Source organism: Vipera berus, assembly GCF_964194415.1.
Source record: "Vipera berus genome assembly, chromosome: 1".
NCBI lineage: Eukaryota > Metazoa > Chordata > Lepidosauria > Squamata > Viperidae > Vipera > Vipera berus.
The window spans coordinates 274,211,146-274,228,957 of NC_138202.1; the positions used below are offsets into that span (position 1 = coordinate 274,211,146).

General features: G+C 46.4%; 1 protein-coding gene across 1 annotated transcript in view; it reads left to right on the forward strand.

Moving 5' to 3' along the window:
- Positions 1–4,957: 4,957 nt before the first annotated feature.
- IYD (iodotyrosine deiodinase) overlaps positions 4,958–17,812 on the forward strand; it is a 31,003-nt gene continuing 18,148 nt past the window's right edge. Inside the window, exon 1 of the mRNA XM_081314199.1 lies at positions 4,958–5,193. Coding sequence (XP_081170325.1) covers positions 5,010–5,193 — 184 coding nt within the window. The 5' untranslated portion in view covers positions 4,958–5,009. The remainder of the gene's footprint in view (positions 5,194–17,812) is intronic.

Consider the following 17,812-nt stretch of genomic DNA (forward strand, 5'->3'; position numbering starts at 1 on the left):
GAAGGGAAGATCAAGGAAACATACTATTAATTAAAATATTGAACATGGAAGTATATAAATTAATTATTGATTGTTTTTTCAAATATATGAACCCAGACAACGTGCTGTTACTAAGTACCAAAGATTGTTATTGCAAAAAAAATCAATAAAATATATTAAAAAAAAGAAAAGAAAGAAAACCAGACGTGTCCCCGAAAATACAAATTTATCAAAACTGTTTTTCCAAACTCAATAAAAAAACCAGACGTGTCCCCGAAAATACAGATTTATCAAAACTGGTTTTCCAAACTCAATAAAAAAAATTAGGTACCAGTTCTGCCAAACCTGTACGAACCAGCTGAATTCCTTGTGGGTAGGTCTATGAAATGGAAATGTGTCTTAAATGAGGTTGCATGCCCGCTCTCTAGAGAATTTGCTGCACAATTTGGGCTATTCTGAACTGAAGAAACAAATCTATCTTGGGGCATTCTGTAGTGACAACTCAAGCTGGATTACTGTAGTTTATCTAGCAGTATCCTGTTATAGGAAATCATTGCTTTCTAATATAAATTAGAGGGAGAAAGAGACAGAGATCATTCATTTAATTCATGTTAACTTTTGGAAAGCAGCAGGCCCAGATAACATCCCTGGACATGTCCTTAAAGATTGTGCAGATGAACTGGCTTGTGTTCTCACTGATATTTTCAATCTCTCATTGCAGCAGGCAGTGGTCCCATCATGTTTTAAGACGGCCATCATCTTGCCAGTGCCAAAAAAGTCCACAATTACAGGCCTCAATGATTACCGTCTGGTTGCACTGACATCCACCATTATGAAATGCTTTGAGAAGCTGATAAAAGACTTTATTGTATCTAGCCTCCCGTCAGCATTTGACTCGCTTCAGATTGCCTACTGACCAAATCGCTCTACGGAGGACGCTATCTCTTCTGTTCTACATCTGAGCTTGAAGCACTTAGAGGAAAGAAATACTCATGGGCGTTTATTGTTTGTTGACTTCAGTTTGGCATTTAACACAATCATTCCCCATTATCTAGTAGACAAAGTGGGCCTTTTAGGCTTAAACACCCCTTTGTGCAACTGGATTCTTGATTTTCTTACCAACAGGCCCCAATACGTGTGAGCTGGAACAAATACCTCTAATAACATTTTCTTGAGCACAGGTTCTCCTCAGGGCTGCGTCCTAAGTCTGCTGCTGTTCACCCTATTGACTCATGACTGTTGCGCTAGGTTTGCCACCAACCATATTGTGAAGTTCGCAGTTGATACAATAGTAGTGGGCCTTATTCATGATGACAATGTGGAAGCTTATTGTAAGGAGGTTGAGGGGTTGGTGAACTGGTGTAAGGAAAACAGTCTAGTTTTAAATACCGGGAAAACCAAAGAGATCATTGTCGATTTCAGAAAAGGCAGGCACAGCCACACTTCTCTGTGCATTAATGATTCACCTGTGGAGATAGTTACCAGCATCAAATTCCTGGGTGTGCAGGTAACGAGTAGGCTGGCTTGGTTGCTAAACAGTGAGAAACTGGTGAAGCGGGCACAGCAGCGCCTGCACTTTCTGCATTGGATGAGAAAAGCTCATCTTCCTTCCCCTGTTCTGACCACTTTCTACAGGGGGACAATTGAGAGCATCCTGTCATACAGCATTAACCTTGTGAACTCTCAGGCTTCCTCCTTCCATTATATATTCAAGATGGACAGTATTTAATATTTTATTGTTATGTATATGTAGGGGTGTGGGTCTATACATATGTTGTATGTAGTATGTTTTAGGTGTGTGTCATGTATGTGTTTCACTTTGAGAGCGGGCAACTAAATCTCATTTTTGATGTGTGCCATTGTGCCCACAGTAAAAAATGACAATAAAGATTATCTTATGTTCTGTTTTTCTTCCAGGAACCTAGGTCAATCTCTTGTTCATTTTTATTCCACACCAATAATCCCATTAGATAAGTTGGCTAAAAGAGAATTACTGATCCCAAGTCATCCAGTCAGCTTCCATGATTGAGGCAGAATTTGAACATGAGTCTCCCTGTTCCTGAACCAGTACCTTAACCACTATACCATACTGGTGTTCACATCTACGTTTTTCAAATACCCAATGACCAGATATCCTATTAGTCACATGTAATATTTATCTAATGAAGTTGGAGAAAAATGGCATAAAGCAAACCATTACGAGTATTTCAGTCATTTTTTCTACACAGGTAAAACATGAACTCAAGGAAGACATGGCCGATTATCTGGATAACATATAAATAATATGTGAGGTCTTTTGAAAATAGCTGAATATATTTATGTGATTTATTTCAAGGCAGGCACTACATTTTCTTAGAAATGGTTTACAGTACCTTATTATAAATATTTTCTTATTTGAGAAAGAAAAGTGCCTGGATTTCCTTATGCCTGTGTGTTTTGGTAGTATTAGAAGCTACTGTTCTGTGAGATACACTTTCCTGCAGTGTTTTCACACCCTCTAGCGGTTTGCTATAGAGCTCCATTGTTTCATGTTACTGACAACAGGGAGGAATTGTGAATGAAAGCTGGAGGCAGGTCTTTGTTGCTTTACAAAAAACTATCAGGGTTGGGGGTCACACAAATCCCCAAGAGGATGCTATTCCACAGGGCCAACACTATGCCAAAAAGGCAACTGGGGAGACTTACAATTCCAGTAATAATAAAACATAAATAACTATTCTGACTTGGCACAGTCTCATGATGTCTGCCACTGGCGTAGGTCAAGATGTAACAAAATGTCGGTCCATTAGATCAAATCATCAATTCCACAGGAAGGCTATAACTGCTTTTATTGAGGCTATAATAACAGAATCTTGCATTGCTGTAATCTCCTGCTGCTTCTTCTTACATTCCAGTGAATTAGGAAGGTATCTGCCTGAGCGTCTTCTGAGTATTATTAACGTTGAAAGCATCCTGATTTGCATTAAAGTTTTGCATATTAATAGCAGTGCCAGACTGCTATTGACAGAGTAAAGGTAACTATGAAACAGAAGCCCTTCAATGAAGATTTTTATGGGCTTCCAATGTGCAGTACAAGTCCTGTAATGGCTCCAAAGATTGATAGTAGAAAGAAAACATCAGCTTTAATGATGACATCAGAGGAATGTCTATTCAATATATTGGACACTGTGAAAACGCAGAAAACCTGACATAAAAAGGACCTTCGTTAGCTCTGAAAAACCTAACCATTTTAAATTGGAATATATTTACTGGCATTATCTAAGGTTCCAAAATAATTCTCTGCAATAAGTGAAAGTATCTGTTTTCTAAATCCTCCAATTTTGAGCCAGTTTACCCTGGAAGTGAACACTTCTACTTCCTACAGCCGTGTTGGCAAACCTATGGCACGGGTGCCAAAGGTGGCACGCAGAGCCCTCTCTGTGGGCATGCGCACCGTCGCCCCAGTCCTAGGCCTTCAGCTGGGTTTTATAAAACCTTTTCGCTTTAGGCTTCTGCTGCTGTGTGCAAGAAAAAAAAAGGTTCAATCAATCAATCAATTTCAACTTCTCGCGGGGAAAACAAAGATCTCACAAAGTTGGAATTGATTGATTGAACTTTTTAGTCCCACCCAGTCTGCTGTTACCACTGCAGCCACACCCACCCGATGATACATAAGTGGGTTTTGGGTTGCAGTTTGGGCACTCAGTCTCTAAAAGGTTTGCCATCACTTTCCTACAGCAACATAATTTCTCCAGCTTTAGGCACTATGCTATTTGGATGGCCAGGGACACCAGATGACCTCTTCAGTGATTTAAGACAGGGCTTCCCAAACTGTGAGATGTACCTCTTTTGAGGAAGTGCAAACAGAGACAAGAGAAGCTGTGAATAATCTTTTAGTATATACATTGCTGCAATAAATCCATCTTTTCCAAAGTGTCATTGTATTCTTTTCATTGTTCATTTGTGTTCATTTTGATATTTGGGTAGGGAGGTGTGTTCATTAAGATTACACTAAAGGGAGGTAGGATGACAAAAGGTTTAAGAACCTCTGTGTTCTGTACCAGCCTGCTACCGGCCCTGCAGAAAAGGCAGGGACAACCCCTTTACAAAAGGCAAGAGGCTGGAATTACGCCTGCCAAATTTATAGCTACAAAAACAAACAAGACACGAACCAAGAAACAGGAGCTTTAAGAAACACGAACTATCCAAGCGGTTGCCTTCAGCAAACCAGCCCTCCCCACACATTCCCCTTATATAGAGTTCAGGGCGTGGCTTCTCTCTGCCTCCTTCCGAGAAGCCCCATTGCCTTCCTCTGTTTACTCCTAATTGACTGCCTCCTGCGTCGGGCGTCCTTGAACAGGGCCAGCTGTGGGTCATCTTCATCCATGCTGTCAGGCTCACACAGCTGGGTCTCCGTGGTGACCAAGTGGGAGGGGCCTGGCTGAGGGCTCTCATCAGCAAGTTCTTCAACCCCCTCAGCAAGGTCTTCAACACCCCCCTCCTCCTCCTCTGAGTCGTCCGACCCAACTGCCGAACCCACAGGCTGACCCTGAATCACAACACTCTGGTCTAAAATAGATCAGAGTTACCCTGAGTTAAGATGGGCAGTCAATAAATTTTACAAATGAATAAATTAATAAAATATATAGAGGAAAGCCTGTGACTTATTCCTAGTCCAGTTAGAATGGTTTTGAGTATCTTTCATTGGACTTTTTTTGCTCAACCTTCAGAGTTGTCCAAGCTCTATATACTGGCTCATGAATTCCCAAGAACATAGTAGCAATTAAAGTGATGTGGTTCAACTTAATGTAACTTGGGGTCAGCTTTTGCAACAGAATTAAAACAAACAGGCTTAATTCTGGGAAAGGAGCCAGATCTTGTTAAAGGTTGAAGAGCAACTTCAGAAAGTTCTGGCTTCAGGAAATCAAGAAGGCAGAACCCTCTAAGTGGGTGGTTCTAATTCTTTTGTGCTATTTGTTTTCAATTTCGTTCTTGACAAGAAGAATTTGCTGTGTGAGGACTTGCAATACCACATCTGATACTCATTGATTATGATGTTTTCTTTATTAACTCCAGCTGTGGTGGCATTAATCTGTGTCTTGATAGGGATAATATTCAGAAACAGCAGGAAAACTCCCAAGACACTGCTGAGCACAACCAGCAAAAAGGCCGTGCCTGGCCCATGGGGAGAAGAAGGCTTAAAAGATGGGATTGATTTACATGCAGAGGATGAAGGTATGAAAGACTGTTCCTGGCTGAGAATTTTTTTTGGGGGGGGGGGATTTGATCACATCTGGAGAAGAACAGGTTGGGAAAGGCTGCTTTATACTAATGTTTAATAACTTGTGTTTTGGTGTTAATCTGTAGCTCCTAATCAGCTGAAGACCAAACTATGGGGTGGCTGAAGAAATGAAATAATGCTGGTGTGGTGCCTGGTGTTTTTGATGGGCTCCAAGAGGAGACAAAAATGGCAATAGCAGCCTCTTAGCATGAAATGATATGTGGGAATGACCTTGGGAGACAGGAGGAAGAACTGCAACCTAGACAATAGTTTAATAAAATTTGAGTTTGAATGAGGAGAGGTGATGAAAGTGTCTTGGAAGGGACCCTCCCTGGTTTTTGGGAAAGTAAAAGTCAGCAATGGAAGGAATACTTTCAGACTTGTAAGGTTCTGTTAATGTGACCTTATAGTGAGAGCTAGTTTGATGTAGTGGTTAAGGCATTGGATTAGAAACTAGGAGACTATGAGTTCTAGTCCTGCCTTGGGCATGAAGCCAACTGGGTGACCTTAGACCAGTCACTTTCTCTTAGCCCTAGGAAGGAGGCAATGGCAAACTATTTTTGAAAAACCTTGCCAGGAAAACTGCAGGGACACGTCCATGCAGTATCCAAGAATCAGGTATGAATGAACAGGAGGAGGGGGGAAACCCTTGCAATAACGGTAGAGCAGTTACTCTTTGCTATACTTCTTTTCTGGATTACCTTGCAAGGCTAACATAGCCTGTGGTCCTCCATTTTGGTTATGTAGAGTAATAACTGTAACCAGGGCTTTTTTTCTCATAGAACGCCCAGAATGGAGTTCCGGCACCTTTTTTGGATGGAACCTTGTAGGGTAGGCAAGGCGGGTTATATGACATGTGTGAGTTCCGGCACCTTTTTCTTTTACAAAAAAAGCACTGACTGTAACTGATATAGGTAGCAGTGAAGCTGATCTGAGTTATGGGGAAAGAAAGCAGCAACAGCGTGTATGTTATTGACAAAAGCACTTTATCTGTCAGTTATTAACACTGTGCCTCTACCTGTTTATTGCAATGTATGTCACTGAAAGTTCAATACAACGTATTCCTAGATGGAAAGCAATGGAATGTGCTTAATCACAAATGAGAAGATTTTCCATGGTGTACAAATAACTAGATGCAGCATTTATGCATGCCTTGTCTTACCTGGTTTAATTCACTAAAAAGCCCAAAGAGCTGTGAATTATTGCAAATGTGGGAAAGAAAGTGAAAGAAATATCAAGCCAACCTGTTCTGAGAGGGTGGTTATGCGCTCAAGGCTGGATGCCTTTCCAGAATGAGCATTGCTGGTTCATGCAGGATTTTGGTTTCTCTTGTCCAGATGAGCAATTGTCCAGATGACCAAGTAGCCAATACTGCTCCTTCCTCTTATAAAGGATATGCCTAAGAGGGGAAAGGAGTCCATTGACTGGCTCTTGCTTTAGGCCTGAGTTGTTTCTGCTCTTTAGCTGGACAGACCCATCAATTAATGTTCTTCTAAAGTCTTTCAGGAGTCAGTCTTCTTCGGAATTTCCTTATATTCATTGCATAGGTCCTGAGCCAAATATGCATTACATTTAAGAATAGTAGGAGTATGTCTATTCATGTGCCGAGACTGCTGTCGGGGGAAAAATATCTGGAAGAGGGAACCTTGTCTTACAAGTTTTCTTCCCTTTCTCAATTGTTTTCCTGGTTTGGGTTGTGTTCTGTTCCCCCCCCCCCCCCGAGGTACAAACAGACAGACACTCAGGCACAACTAGCAAGGGTTAACTGCTCTGGCTGAAGTAATTTGCCTCCCGATAAAGCCTTGGCAGCAAAATACAAGTAGTCTGCCAAAATAAACTTGTTACCTCAAGCGTCCGCTGAAATGAGATAAAGTCCAAACAAACAGTCCAGAAATACAGAAATACAGAAACGTTGTCAAGAAGCCAGACCAGGGTTTCACACAGGTAGAAAATCCGACAGAGTTCCGAAGACGTGACCAGAAGTTGTTTGAATTATTGTTCATCACAAAGTCCTGAGAGCAGCCACACCCACTTTTGTACCTTGTGGCTCAGTGACTCAGCTAATCCTTGGCCCTCCTACTCTTCTTACGCTGCTGTAAATGCTTGGCTCTGCGTCGTTCTCGGGGATCCAGCCATGATTCCTCTTCGTCACTGTAATATATGTGAGTTTAAACACTGTTCAATGTAAGAAATGCAAGTGACAGCTCTCTTGACAGCTGACAGCCGTACACGCGGTTTCCGATGACAGCTCCACACGCGGCTACAGTTGACAGCTGAATCTGACAGTTGCGCACACGGTCTGCGCGGATTGGAGGAAACCGAAACGGCGGGAAAAATCCTAGGACTGGGATTGGATAGAGACTCGCCGGCGTCTCTATATAAGGGGGGTTCACAATTGCTTGTTTGTTCCTGTGAGGCAATAAACAGCTGATTGAGTTGAAGCCTGCTGTCCTCTTTTCTTTACCGGGAACCCGCCGCAGACACGACAACTGGTGACGAAGGTGGTACTGCTTCACGGAGTTTATAAGAGCGAAGTCACGAGCTGACTAGTCACTGAGCAAAGTCACTGGGGGAAACTAATTCCCGTAATAACCGTGAAGCAGTAATTACCGAGATAGCATGGCAGCGGTTGGACAAATCAAGGAGTTCGACCTCAAATACCCAGAGCGATGGGAATCGCACCTGGGTCAAGTCAAAGGCTACCTCCTGTTCAACAGAATAACTGAAGACCGCATGAAGGCTGCAGCTCTACTTTGCCTCAGCAGCTCAGCCGTATACGATGTCGCGGCCGGCCTCTGCAATCCAGACCCAGTTATTGCCTTTGCATATGTGGAGCTGACGGATATGCTAACCAAGCATTTCGTACCAGCCCAATCAGAGCTCTACTGGCGGCTCCAATTCGCCCAGTGAACCCAGAGGTCCGGGGAAGTGGCAACCGACTTTGTTGCGGCCGTTCAACACGCCGCACGCTGGTGTCATTTCCCGGACCTAGAAGATAGGATCCGGGACCAGATTGTCCTCGGACTCATGGACAAGCGGCTCCAGAGGAAAATAGTCGCCAAGCCGACCATGAGCCTCACTGAGGTAGTGAGCGAAATCCGGGCTTACGAAGCCAAGCGTGATGAACATCAAGACCCCCCCCAACAGGGCCAATGGGTCGGTACATCAATGCCTTCAAGCCGAGAGCGAGGAGGAAACCACGGAGCCCGACAACGAAATCAACACACTCCAACAACAATATATGAAGTCTCAGACACAACGGAATGACAGAAGAGGCCCTAACAGACTGCAAACTCCCCACACAACAAACTCAGGACAAAGTTGTGCAAGCTGCAGAGCACCTCACCCACGGGCATCCTGCAAATTCAGGAATGCCAGATGCCACAAATGCGGCAAGACCGGCCACATCTGTACCATCTGCTGCAGCAAGAACCGTGGAAACGTTAATGACCTGGATTCTTCCCTGCCAGGTATGACCAACCCCCTTCCCTCAGACACAGAGCCCCCAAAGCCCTCAGTACAAACTACAAATTGGCTAGGTAAACCTGACAGCTGCTTAAATGTCCACCAACTACTAAGGCCCAAGATTAGAATCAGGGTCCAATTACAAGGAATTCCTTGTGAAATGGAGGTGGACTCTGGGTCCTCCATCTCAATAATTTCAATGGACACTTTTAAAAACATTTGCGGCCTCAGCAAAAGGAGGATTTCCCTTAAGCCTACCCCCATGAAACTGGCAGATTTTCAACAAGCCCCAATTAGAATTAAGGGAATTGCCACGCTACACGTTAAATAAAAAAAATTCCAGGGACCCCTTGAAGTCCTTGTAACCCATGGAAAGGGGGCTAGCCTTATCGGACTTAACTGGTTCCAGGCTCTGGGAATTTGGATAGGAGGAGTGCACTACACCCAGGCCAAAAGCCTCGAATCCGTCTGCAAACAGTTTGCAGACGTATTCGATGGCTCCCTGGGGAAATACACAGGGGCCCCAATCTCCCTAAAACTCAAATCCAAAGTCCTTCCTGTTAGAATTAAGGCCCGAAGGGTTCCATTCACCCTCAAGAAAAAAATTGAGGACAAACTGGAACGCCTGATTAAACTAGGGGTGCTTGAACCCGTGGAGGGAGGAACCTGGGAGACTCCTATAGTCACCCCCCTAAAACCTAATGGGGAGGTGCGTATTTGCACAGACTATAAGGCCACCCTTAACCGGGCCCTGAACCCCCATGCTTACCCTGTTCCTGCAGTGAAGCATGTCCTCTCGGCTATTCAGTCCGGCGCCATCTTCTGTAAGCTGGATCTCGCGCATGATTACTTGCAGCTCCCTGTCACCAGGGAGACGGCAGATGCGCAGATGATAGTTACACACCGCGGGGCTTTCAAAGTTCACAGACTCCAGTTTGGCATTTCAGCTGCACTGGGGATTTTCCAAGAAATCATGGAGCGAACTTTGAAAGGCATCCCGGGGGTGTGTCCGTATTTCAACGACATCTTGATAGCTGGGGAAAATGAAGAAAAGCTTGCAGAGAGGTTAGAAACAGTGCTAGGCAGATTTCAAGCCGCAGGGTTAAAATTGAAAAAGGAAAAATGTTCCATAGGAGTACAATCCACAGAATTTCTGGGATTCAGAATAGATGCTCAGGGGATTCTCCCCACAGAATCCAAGGTTAGGGCAATTAAAAAAGCACCAGCACCAAAAAACAAAGCAGAGCTGCAAGCCTTTTTGGGGCTCTTAAACTTCTATCATACATTCCTCCCTCACAAAGCAGCTAGGGCAGAGCCCTTACACAGGCTTCTAGATAAAAACACCCCATGGGAATGGACCTCCCTCCATGAAGCTTGCTTCAAGGAACTGAAGGAGTTATTGTCCAATAATTATACTATAACCTATTATAATGAGCACAAACCCATCTGCATAGCTTGCGATGCCTCTCCAAATGGGGTTGGCGCCGTACTTAGCCATTTGGAGGAGGGAGGGGCCCAGAAACCAATAGCATACTATTCCAGAACCTTATCAAAAGCTGAAAGAAATTACGCCCAGATTGATAAAGAGGCATTGGCCATTGTCGCTGGGGTTAAAAAATTTCAAGATTATTTATACGGTCGGGAATTTACGATCTTCACCAACCACAAACCCTTATTGGGACTCTTCACTGTCAACAAACAAACCCCCCAAATTCTGTCCCCTAGAGTCCTGCGTTGGTCCACATTTCTGTCAGCTTATTCATTTAAATTACTCCACAAACCTGGTAGGGAAATGTGTCATGCTGACGGACTAAGCAGGTTCCCCTTAGCAGATTTTGAGCCAGACCCTGCATCCGGGGGACAAATCCTGGCCATCGATGAACTTCCCGATTGCCCCCTGCAGGTTAAGGACATAGCCTCAGTGACAGCCTCAGACAAACTTCTGAGTAGGATACTAGCATGGGTAACCTCAGGATGGCAGGGCCATTGCCCAGGGCGGAGTTCCAGGCCTATTACAATAGAAAAAATGAATTATCAACACACCAGGGATGTGTGTTATGGGGGAGCAGGGTGGTCATCCCCAAGAAACACAGGACCAAGACTCTCCTAACACTGCATGAGGGTCATCCTGGGATAGTAAAAATGAAAGCTTTAGCTAGGAGCTATCTGTGGTGGCCAGGCATAGACAAAGACATAGAAAAGCACGTAGCTGGATGCTACCCATGTCAGCAGTCTAGACCAGGACCCCCTCATGCACCACTACACAAGTGGGGGCCTACGCACAGACCCTGGTCAAGGATACATATAGATTTCGCCGGACCCTTCCAAGGACAGCTGTTCCTTATTGTAGGTGGCTAGAGGTCATCCCAGTTAGATGTCTGACCACAGCCAGCACTGTACAAGTGCTTAGGGGGCTCTTCTCCACACACGGTCTCCCAGATATTATAGTGTCTGACAATGGACCACAATTCACTTCTGCTGATTTCCAGATTTTCACCAAGGCCAACTTAATTAAACATGTTACCTCGGCTCCCTTCTGGCCTTCCACCAATGGCCTGGCAGAAGTTATGGTAAGAGCTACCAAAGACTCATTGCGCCGTATCATCTCCGGCAACTGGCACCAGCATCTGGCACAGTTCCTGTTAGCACAACACTCAACCCCCTGTACAGCTACGGGCAAAAGCCCTGCGGAATTACGATGGGGCCGTCGCCTGACCACCAGACTTGACAGACTGCACCCGGACAGGGTAACTACTGAACCTGAACTACCAGTCCCACCACATCAATTTAACACTGGCGATCTTGTTTGGGCCAGGAATTTCGAACTGGGAGACAAATGGCTGCCTGGGGCCATTATATCTGGTTGAGGGGGAAGGGGGCTGGCAGATAAGATGTCACCTTGACCAGCTAAGAAAGAGAGGACTGAGCAACCACCCCTCGGGCCCAGAGGCACCCCCAGTTACAGGGGAACCTGTTCACATTACCCCTAACACAGTGGAATTGCCCCAACACGAGGGGAACAGGAACCTCCCAGATCCAGAAGAAATTCCTATCACACCGGCAAGCCCCACTGCTGCTTCCAGGCATCCAGACAACCCAGAGCCCGCAACGACTATTCCCCTTCCCAGGGAAAGGACTATGGACCAACCCCTACATCGCTCCAGCAGAACAAGAAGACCACCGGCATACCTACGGGACTACGTTTGGCTGAAACCCAAGGGTCAGGCCAAATGAACGTCCGAACACAACACCATGCAACACCAGGTTTCCGGGTGCTACACCGGCCTCGGGCTCAGGGTAGGGGCGGGGGTGTGGCTGTTGTTATGAGGGAGACCTTGTGTCCGCGGGAGGCCACCGTTCCCCAGATAGTCGGGTGTGAGTCTCTCTTTTTGAGATGCGGCCCTGGTGCGCAGTTGGGCTTGCTACTGGTGTACCTTTCGCCTAGTCACACAGCAGCAGCCCTGCCTGAGCTTCTCGATGTCCTCTCTGGGTTGGTGATTGAGTTCCCGAAACTTATAGTTTTGGGGGACTTCAATCTACCATCGCTGGGAGGATCATCTGAGTTGGCTCGGGAGTTCATGGCTTCCATGACGGCCATGGACCTGACGCAAGTAATTTCGGGACCGACTCATGAGGGAGGCCACACCCTTCACCTAGTTTTCTTATCTGGACGGTGGTTAGATGATCTTGGTGCGGGCTCCCCAATTGTTATGCCCCTGTCATGGACCGATCATCATCTCCTGCGGCTGGTCTTCCATTTTGCCACCCCCCGCCGTGGGTGCGTGGAACCAATTAAATGGTACCGCCCCAGACGCTTAATGGATCCCGAGAGGTTCCAGGCGGCGCTGGGGTCCCCACCTGCCTCCCTTGCTCACAGCTCGGCAGATGCCTTAGTGGAAGCCTGGGAAAGGGCAGCCACTGAGGCTCTTGACCGAGTTGTACCTTTGCGGCCCCTGACCCGGTGCAGATCCCGTCGAGCTCCATGGTTCTCCACGGAGCTCCGGGAGATGAAGCGTCGGAGACGGGGCCTAGAGAGCGGTTGGAGATCCAGCCGATCCGAATCCGACCGATTGCGACTAAGAGCCTATATTAGGTCTTATCTCGCTGCGATAAGGGAGGCGAGGTCTAACCACTTCGCTACCCTTATCGCGTCCGCAGATAATCGCCCGGCCGCCCTGTTTAGGGTGACTCGCTCCCTCCTGAATCAAGAGGTGAGGGAAGAACCCTTGCAGGGTCGTGCCAAGGAGTTTAACCAACATCTGTCGGACAAAATCGCTCGGATTCGGACCGGTCTGGACTGTGACTGGGCAGAGTCTGGCGATCAGGACGCGGGCGGTCTTGTCGGTATTACCTGGGAGGAGTTTGATTCTGTGACTCCGGAGGAAGTGGACAGGATCATGGGGAGGCTGAGCTCCACCACATGTTTATTGGACCCGTGCCCTTCCTGGCTGGTTTATGCAGCCCGGGAGAGGACACGCAGCTGGTTCCAGGCAGTTATATCGGCTTCTCTGAATGAGGGTAGCTTCCCTGCCGTCTTGAAAGAGGCGGTGGTGAGGCCTCTCCTCAAGAAGCCTGCCTTGGACCCAGCTGTATTGAACAACTTTCGTCCCGTCTCCAACCTTCGCTTTCTTGCGAAGGTTGTTGAGAGTGTGGTGGCGCATCAGCTCCCTCTGGTCCTGGATGAAGCGGATTATCTAGACCCGTACCAATCGGGTTTCAGGCCCGGGTACAGCACGGAGACGACATTGGTCGCGCTGGTGAATGATCTCTGGAGGGCTCGGGACAGGTGACATTCCTCTGTTCTAGTCCTATTAGACCTCTCAGCGGCTTTTGATACCATCGACCATGGTATCTTGCTGCGGCGTCTCAGGGGATTGGGAGTGGGAGGCACGGTTTTACAGTGGTTCTCCTCCTATCTCCAGGGATGTTCACAGTCGGTGTTGACAGGAGGGCAGAGGTCGACCGCGAGGTCTCTCGTTTGTGGAGTTCCTCAGGGGTCGGTCCTCTCGCCTCTCCTGTTCAACATCTATATGAAACCGCTGGGTGAGATCATTCGTGGTTTTGGAGTTGGGTATCATCAGTACGCTGATGATACCCAGCTTTTCCTTTCGACCCCAAACCACCCCAGTGATGCCCTCAACGTGATGTCCCGTTGCCTGGAGGCGGTTCGGGTCTGGATGGGGAGGAACAGACTTCAACTCAACCCTGACAAGACTGAGTGGCTTTGCATACCTTCATCCCGGGTCTATTCGGATATTCCACCTCTTTCTATGGGGGGTGAACTATTACCCCCCGTAGATAGGGCTCGCAACTTGGGAGTCCTCCTAGATTCACGGCTTACCTTGGAAGATCACATAGGGGCTGTGACTAGGGGGGCTTTCGCCCAGGTTCGCCTGGTGCGCCAGTTGCGGCCCTATCTAAGCCGGGATGATCTATGCACGGTCACTCACGCGCTCGTGACCTCTCGACTAGACTACTGCAACGCTCTCTACATGGGGCTGCCCTTGAGGACCACCCGGAGGCTCCAACTGGTACAGAATGCAGCCGTGAGAGTTGTGTTGTGAGTCTCCCGATACTCCCACGTTACACCTCTGCTCCTTGAGCTGCATTGGTTACCAGTTGTCTTCCGGGTGAGATTCAAGGTACTAGTAATGGTGTTCAAAGCCCTACATGGCAGGGGTACAGAGTACCTTAGGGAACACCTGCTGCCGGCATCAACTTCCCTCCGCCCTGTGCGTTCCCACAGAGAGGGCCTCCTCAGGGTGCCACCGGTCAGAGAATGTCGATTGGTGGCCCCCAGGGGGAGATCCTTCTCTGTGGGCGCCCCGGAGCTATGGAATCAGCTACCGGTTGAGCTCCGGACGGCGCCCGATCTTCGCTCCTTTCGCCGCGAGCTAAAAACATACTTTTTTGAACAAGCTGGCCTGGCCTGATGGGGGACTGGGGGGGTTGTTATTGTTATTTTATTGGGGTTTTAAGATGTATTAATTGTTTTTAGTATATGGGCATGTATTTAATTATTTTTTAACTTTTGTAATCCTGTATTTTTATTCTTGCCCTGTTCACCGCCCTGAGTCCTTCAGGAGAAGGGCGGTATAGAAATATTATTAAATTAAAATTAAATTAAATAAATAACTGTTTATTTGTTGGGGGGGAAGGAATGTAATATATGTGAGTTTAAACACTGTTCAATGTAAGAAACGCAAGTGACAGCTCTCTTGACAGCTGACAGCCGTACACGCAGTTTCTGATGACAGCTCCACACGCGGCTACAGTTGACAGCTGAATCTGACAGCTGCACACGCGGTCTGCGCGGATTGGAGGAAACCGAAACGGCGGGAAAAATCCTAGGACTGGGATTGAATAGAGACTCGTCGGCGTCTCTATATAAGGGGGGTTCACACTTGCTTGTTTGTTCCTGTGAGGCAATAAACAGCTGATTGAGTTGAAGCCTGCTGTCCTCTTTTCTTTACCGGGAACCCGCCGGAGACACGACAGTCACTCCCCATCTGCTGCAGCTGCTCGGGCTCGTTTCCAGCCTGGCTAATTACAGGCTGCTCCTGTCGGCCTTCAGATGGAGACAGAAGCCTTGCCAGAAAGGAGGGCCCCGGAGAGGGAGACCTTGCTAGAGGGGAGGGTCCCAGAGAGGGAGGCATTGCCAGTTCCTCCCCATCATCCTCAGAGTCCTCTTCCTCGGGTCAAACAGGCTCGGGAGCCGGGGCCACAACAGGTTGTGAGGGTGGTAACAGAAAGCTTTGCAATGAAGAAATGAGAAAATGGACTGAACTCATACCCCATAGTGTGTTGATTAGTAGGATGAAAAAGACACACTTTTAGTCATGCTGATAAAAGCCAGAGGTTCACGGCTTTTAAGCAACCCTATGGCTTGGGTGCATTCAGAACAGTCACTTAATAGCGTATGATGACAGAGTGTGAAAAGTTAAAGCACTTTTTAAAGTCCTGTCAGCATCCAAAGAAAACAACCCAGAGCACTATCTTCAAAACATTAAGTGGCAAGTCTACAGCAGTGTTTTTCAACCACTGTTCCACGGCACACTAGTGTGCCGCGAGATGTTGCCTGGTGTGCCGTGGGAAAAATTGAAAAGTAATTATAAAATACTTTCTTTGTGTTTATTTGATTCCTATTCAAGAGAATTACTTTATATATAGTCAATATAGGCACAGAGTTAAATTTTTTAACATTTTCTAATGGTGGAGTGCCTCGTGATTTTTTTCATGAAACAAGTGTGCCTTTGCCCAAAAAAGGTTGAAAAACACTGGTCTACAGAACACAGTGTTTTAGTATCATAGCTTTTTCTGCTAGGGGTCAGTTTTGTTCTCCTATGTTTAACCCATGGATCATTGCAGCCTCCTTCATATTTTAATCAGAAAGATATTTTCTTAAAGGTTCATGAACATTGATGATTTGCCATACAACAAATTTAAATGGCAAAGTAGGAAGCCCTTCTTAGGCACTAAACAAGCAGTATGAGGAACACTCTATGTCATTAGTAGCCCTCCTCCACTGATTCTTTTGTTTGGAAATTAAAGAAATGGGAGGCATTTCTTTCTGCCTCTTTTTACTATGAAAGACAGAAAACACGTAGCTGAAATAATACATTCTTACACTATTTAGGAAAAAAAGAATGTGTTTTTCTGTACAGCTTAGATTAGAATGTAAAGGGAGAAATCATTCTGCAGCTGCTAGCATCTTTTATTTTCTTTTGTACTTTTAAAACATTGTAAACTGCAGTTTCATCTGCAATAGAATAGTAGCGTACATAGATTTTAAAAACGGTGCAAAAATAAAATTTCAGCAATCAGAGCATAAGACAACTAACTCATCAGCAAAGCAGCTATACTGATCAACAATTCAAGGCAAACTGGGTTGAAAACTTTTAAAAGCTTACGCAAACAGGAACCGTTTGATTTGGTACCAAAGTGATATTAGCATAATCATCCCATTCTTGAATTAGCTGTTGCTTCAGTCAGCAGCAGCAGTGACACTTCCTCCAGTATCTTCCTCCTCCTCTAGTCATTTGGATTGCCTCCTCTAGTCAAGAGGCTGAGAAAGGCCTGGACTACAGGATGGAAATATTGCTTTTGGCACCTGGTGTCTTTCTCAGCACTTGCTGTTAGCTTCTTTCACCCTTTGCTCATGAGACTTCGGGTCAGTGCTGCTGGTGGGAAGAAGCACTTGTGTGGCACTTCTCCTTTACTCCAACCTGAATAACTATAGCCAGGGAGGCTTAACACTGGAAGTCCATCACCTTTGAGGTAGCCATTAAGATGTTTGCCTCAAGACACAGAGGCAATGTTTACTTATACTCCTGCTCCCAGATAAAGTTAGTGCCCAGAGATTAATCAGTCAAATACTGTCAATAGCAGGAAAGACAAATCTGTTGTTCTCTAGGTTTTTAAGGTCCAGCTCCTACCTTAAAGCACAAATGAAGCTAGTCTTCATTTAAGCAATGAAGCTACACTTTGATACTTTCCATAGGCCATTCTTGGTCTACACCAGACATGTCAAACACAAGGCCCGGGGGCCAGATCCGGCCCACGAAGTGGTTTCATGCGGCCCACGAAGCCATCCTGGAAACAGTGAGGGAATGGCCCCCACTGCCTTGGCCCTGGCCCAGAGACCCTCCTTCTGCCAGAGACCCTCAGATCTGTCCCACTCCTGCCCAGGCCCCCATAGGCAGCCTTGATGCGAACGATGTAGAGCTGGCCATGCCCACCCAGTAGGCCATATGCACTCTAGCCATGCCCACCCAGTAGGCCACACCCACCTGGCCCCCTGAGGGCAACTGCAATGCTGATGCGGCCCTCAATGAAATTGAGTTTGACACCCCTGGTCTACACTCATTTTAAGGCAATGGTTCTGCAAGATTTTAGCCAGAATTGTTGTTGTTTCCTAGCTCTATATGGAGATGCCAGAGACTTGCCTTTTTCTGTATGCACCCCCAAGGCTCAACAAGTAGGAAAAGGTATTACTTCTGATAGTCTTCCGTAAATATTACTTATTTCCCAAAGAACTCTTTGTTGACATACAGTTAATAGGACCAAAGATTACAGTTTTTCTTTCCCAGAAGGAATAATTGAAATCCT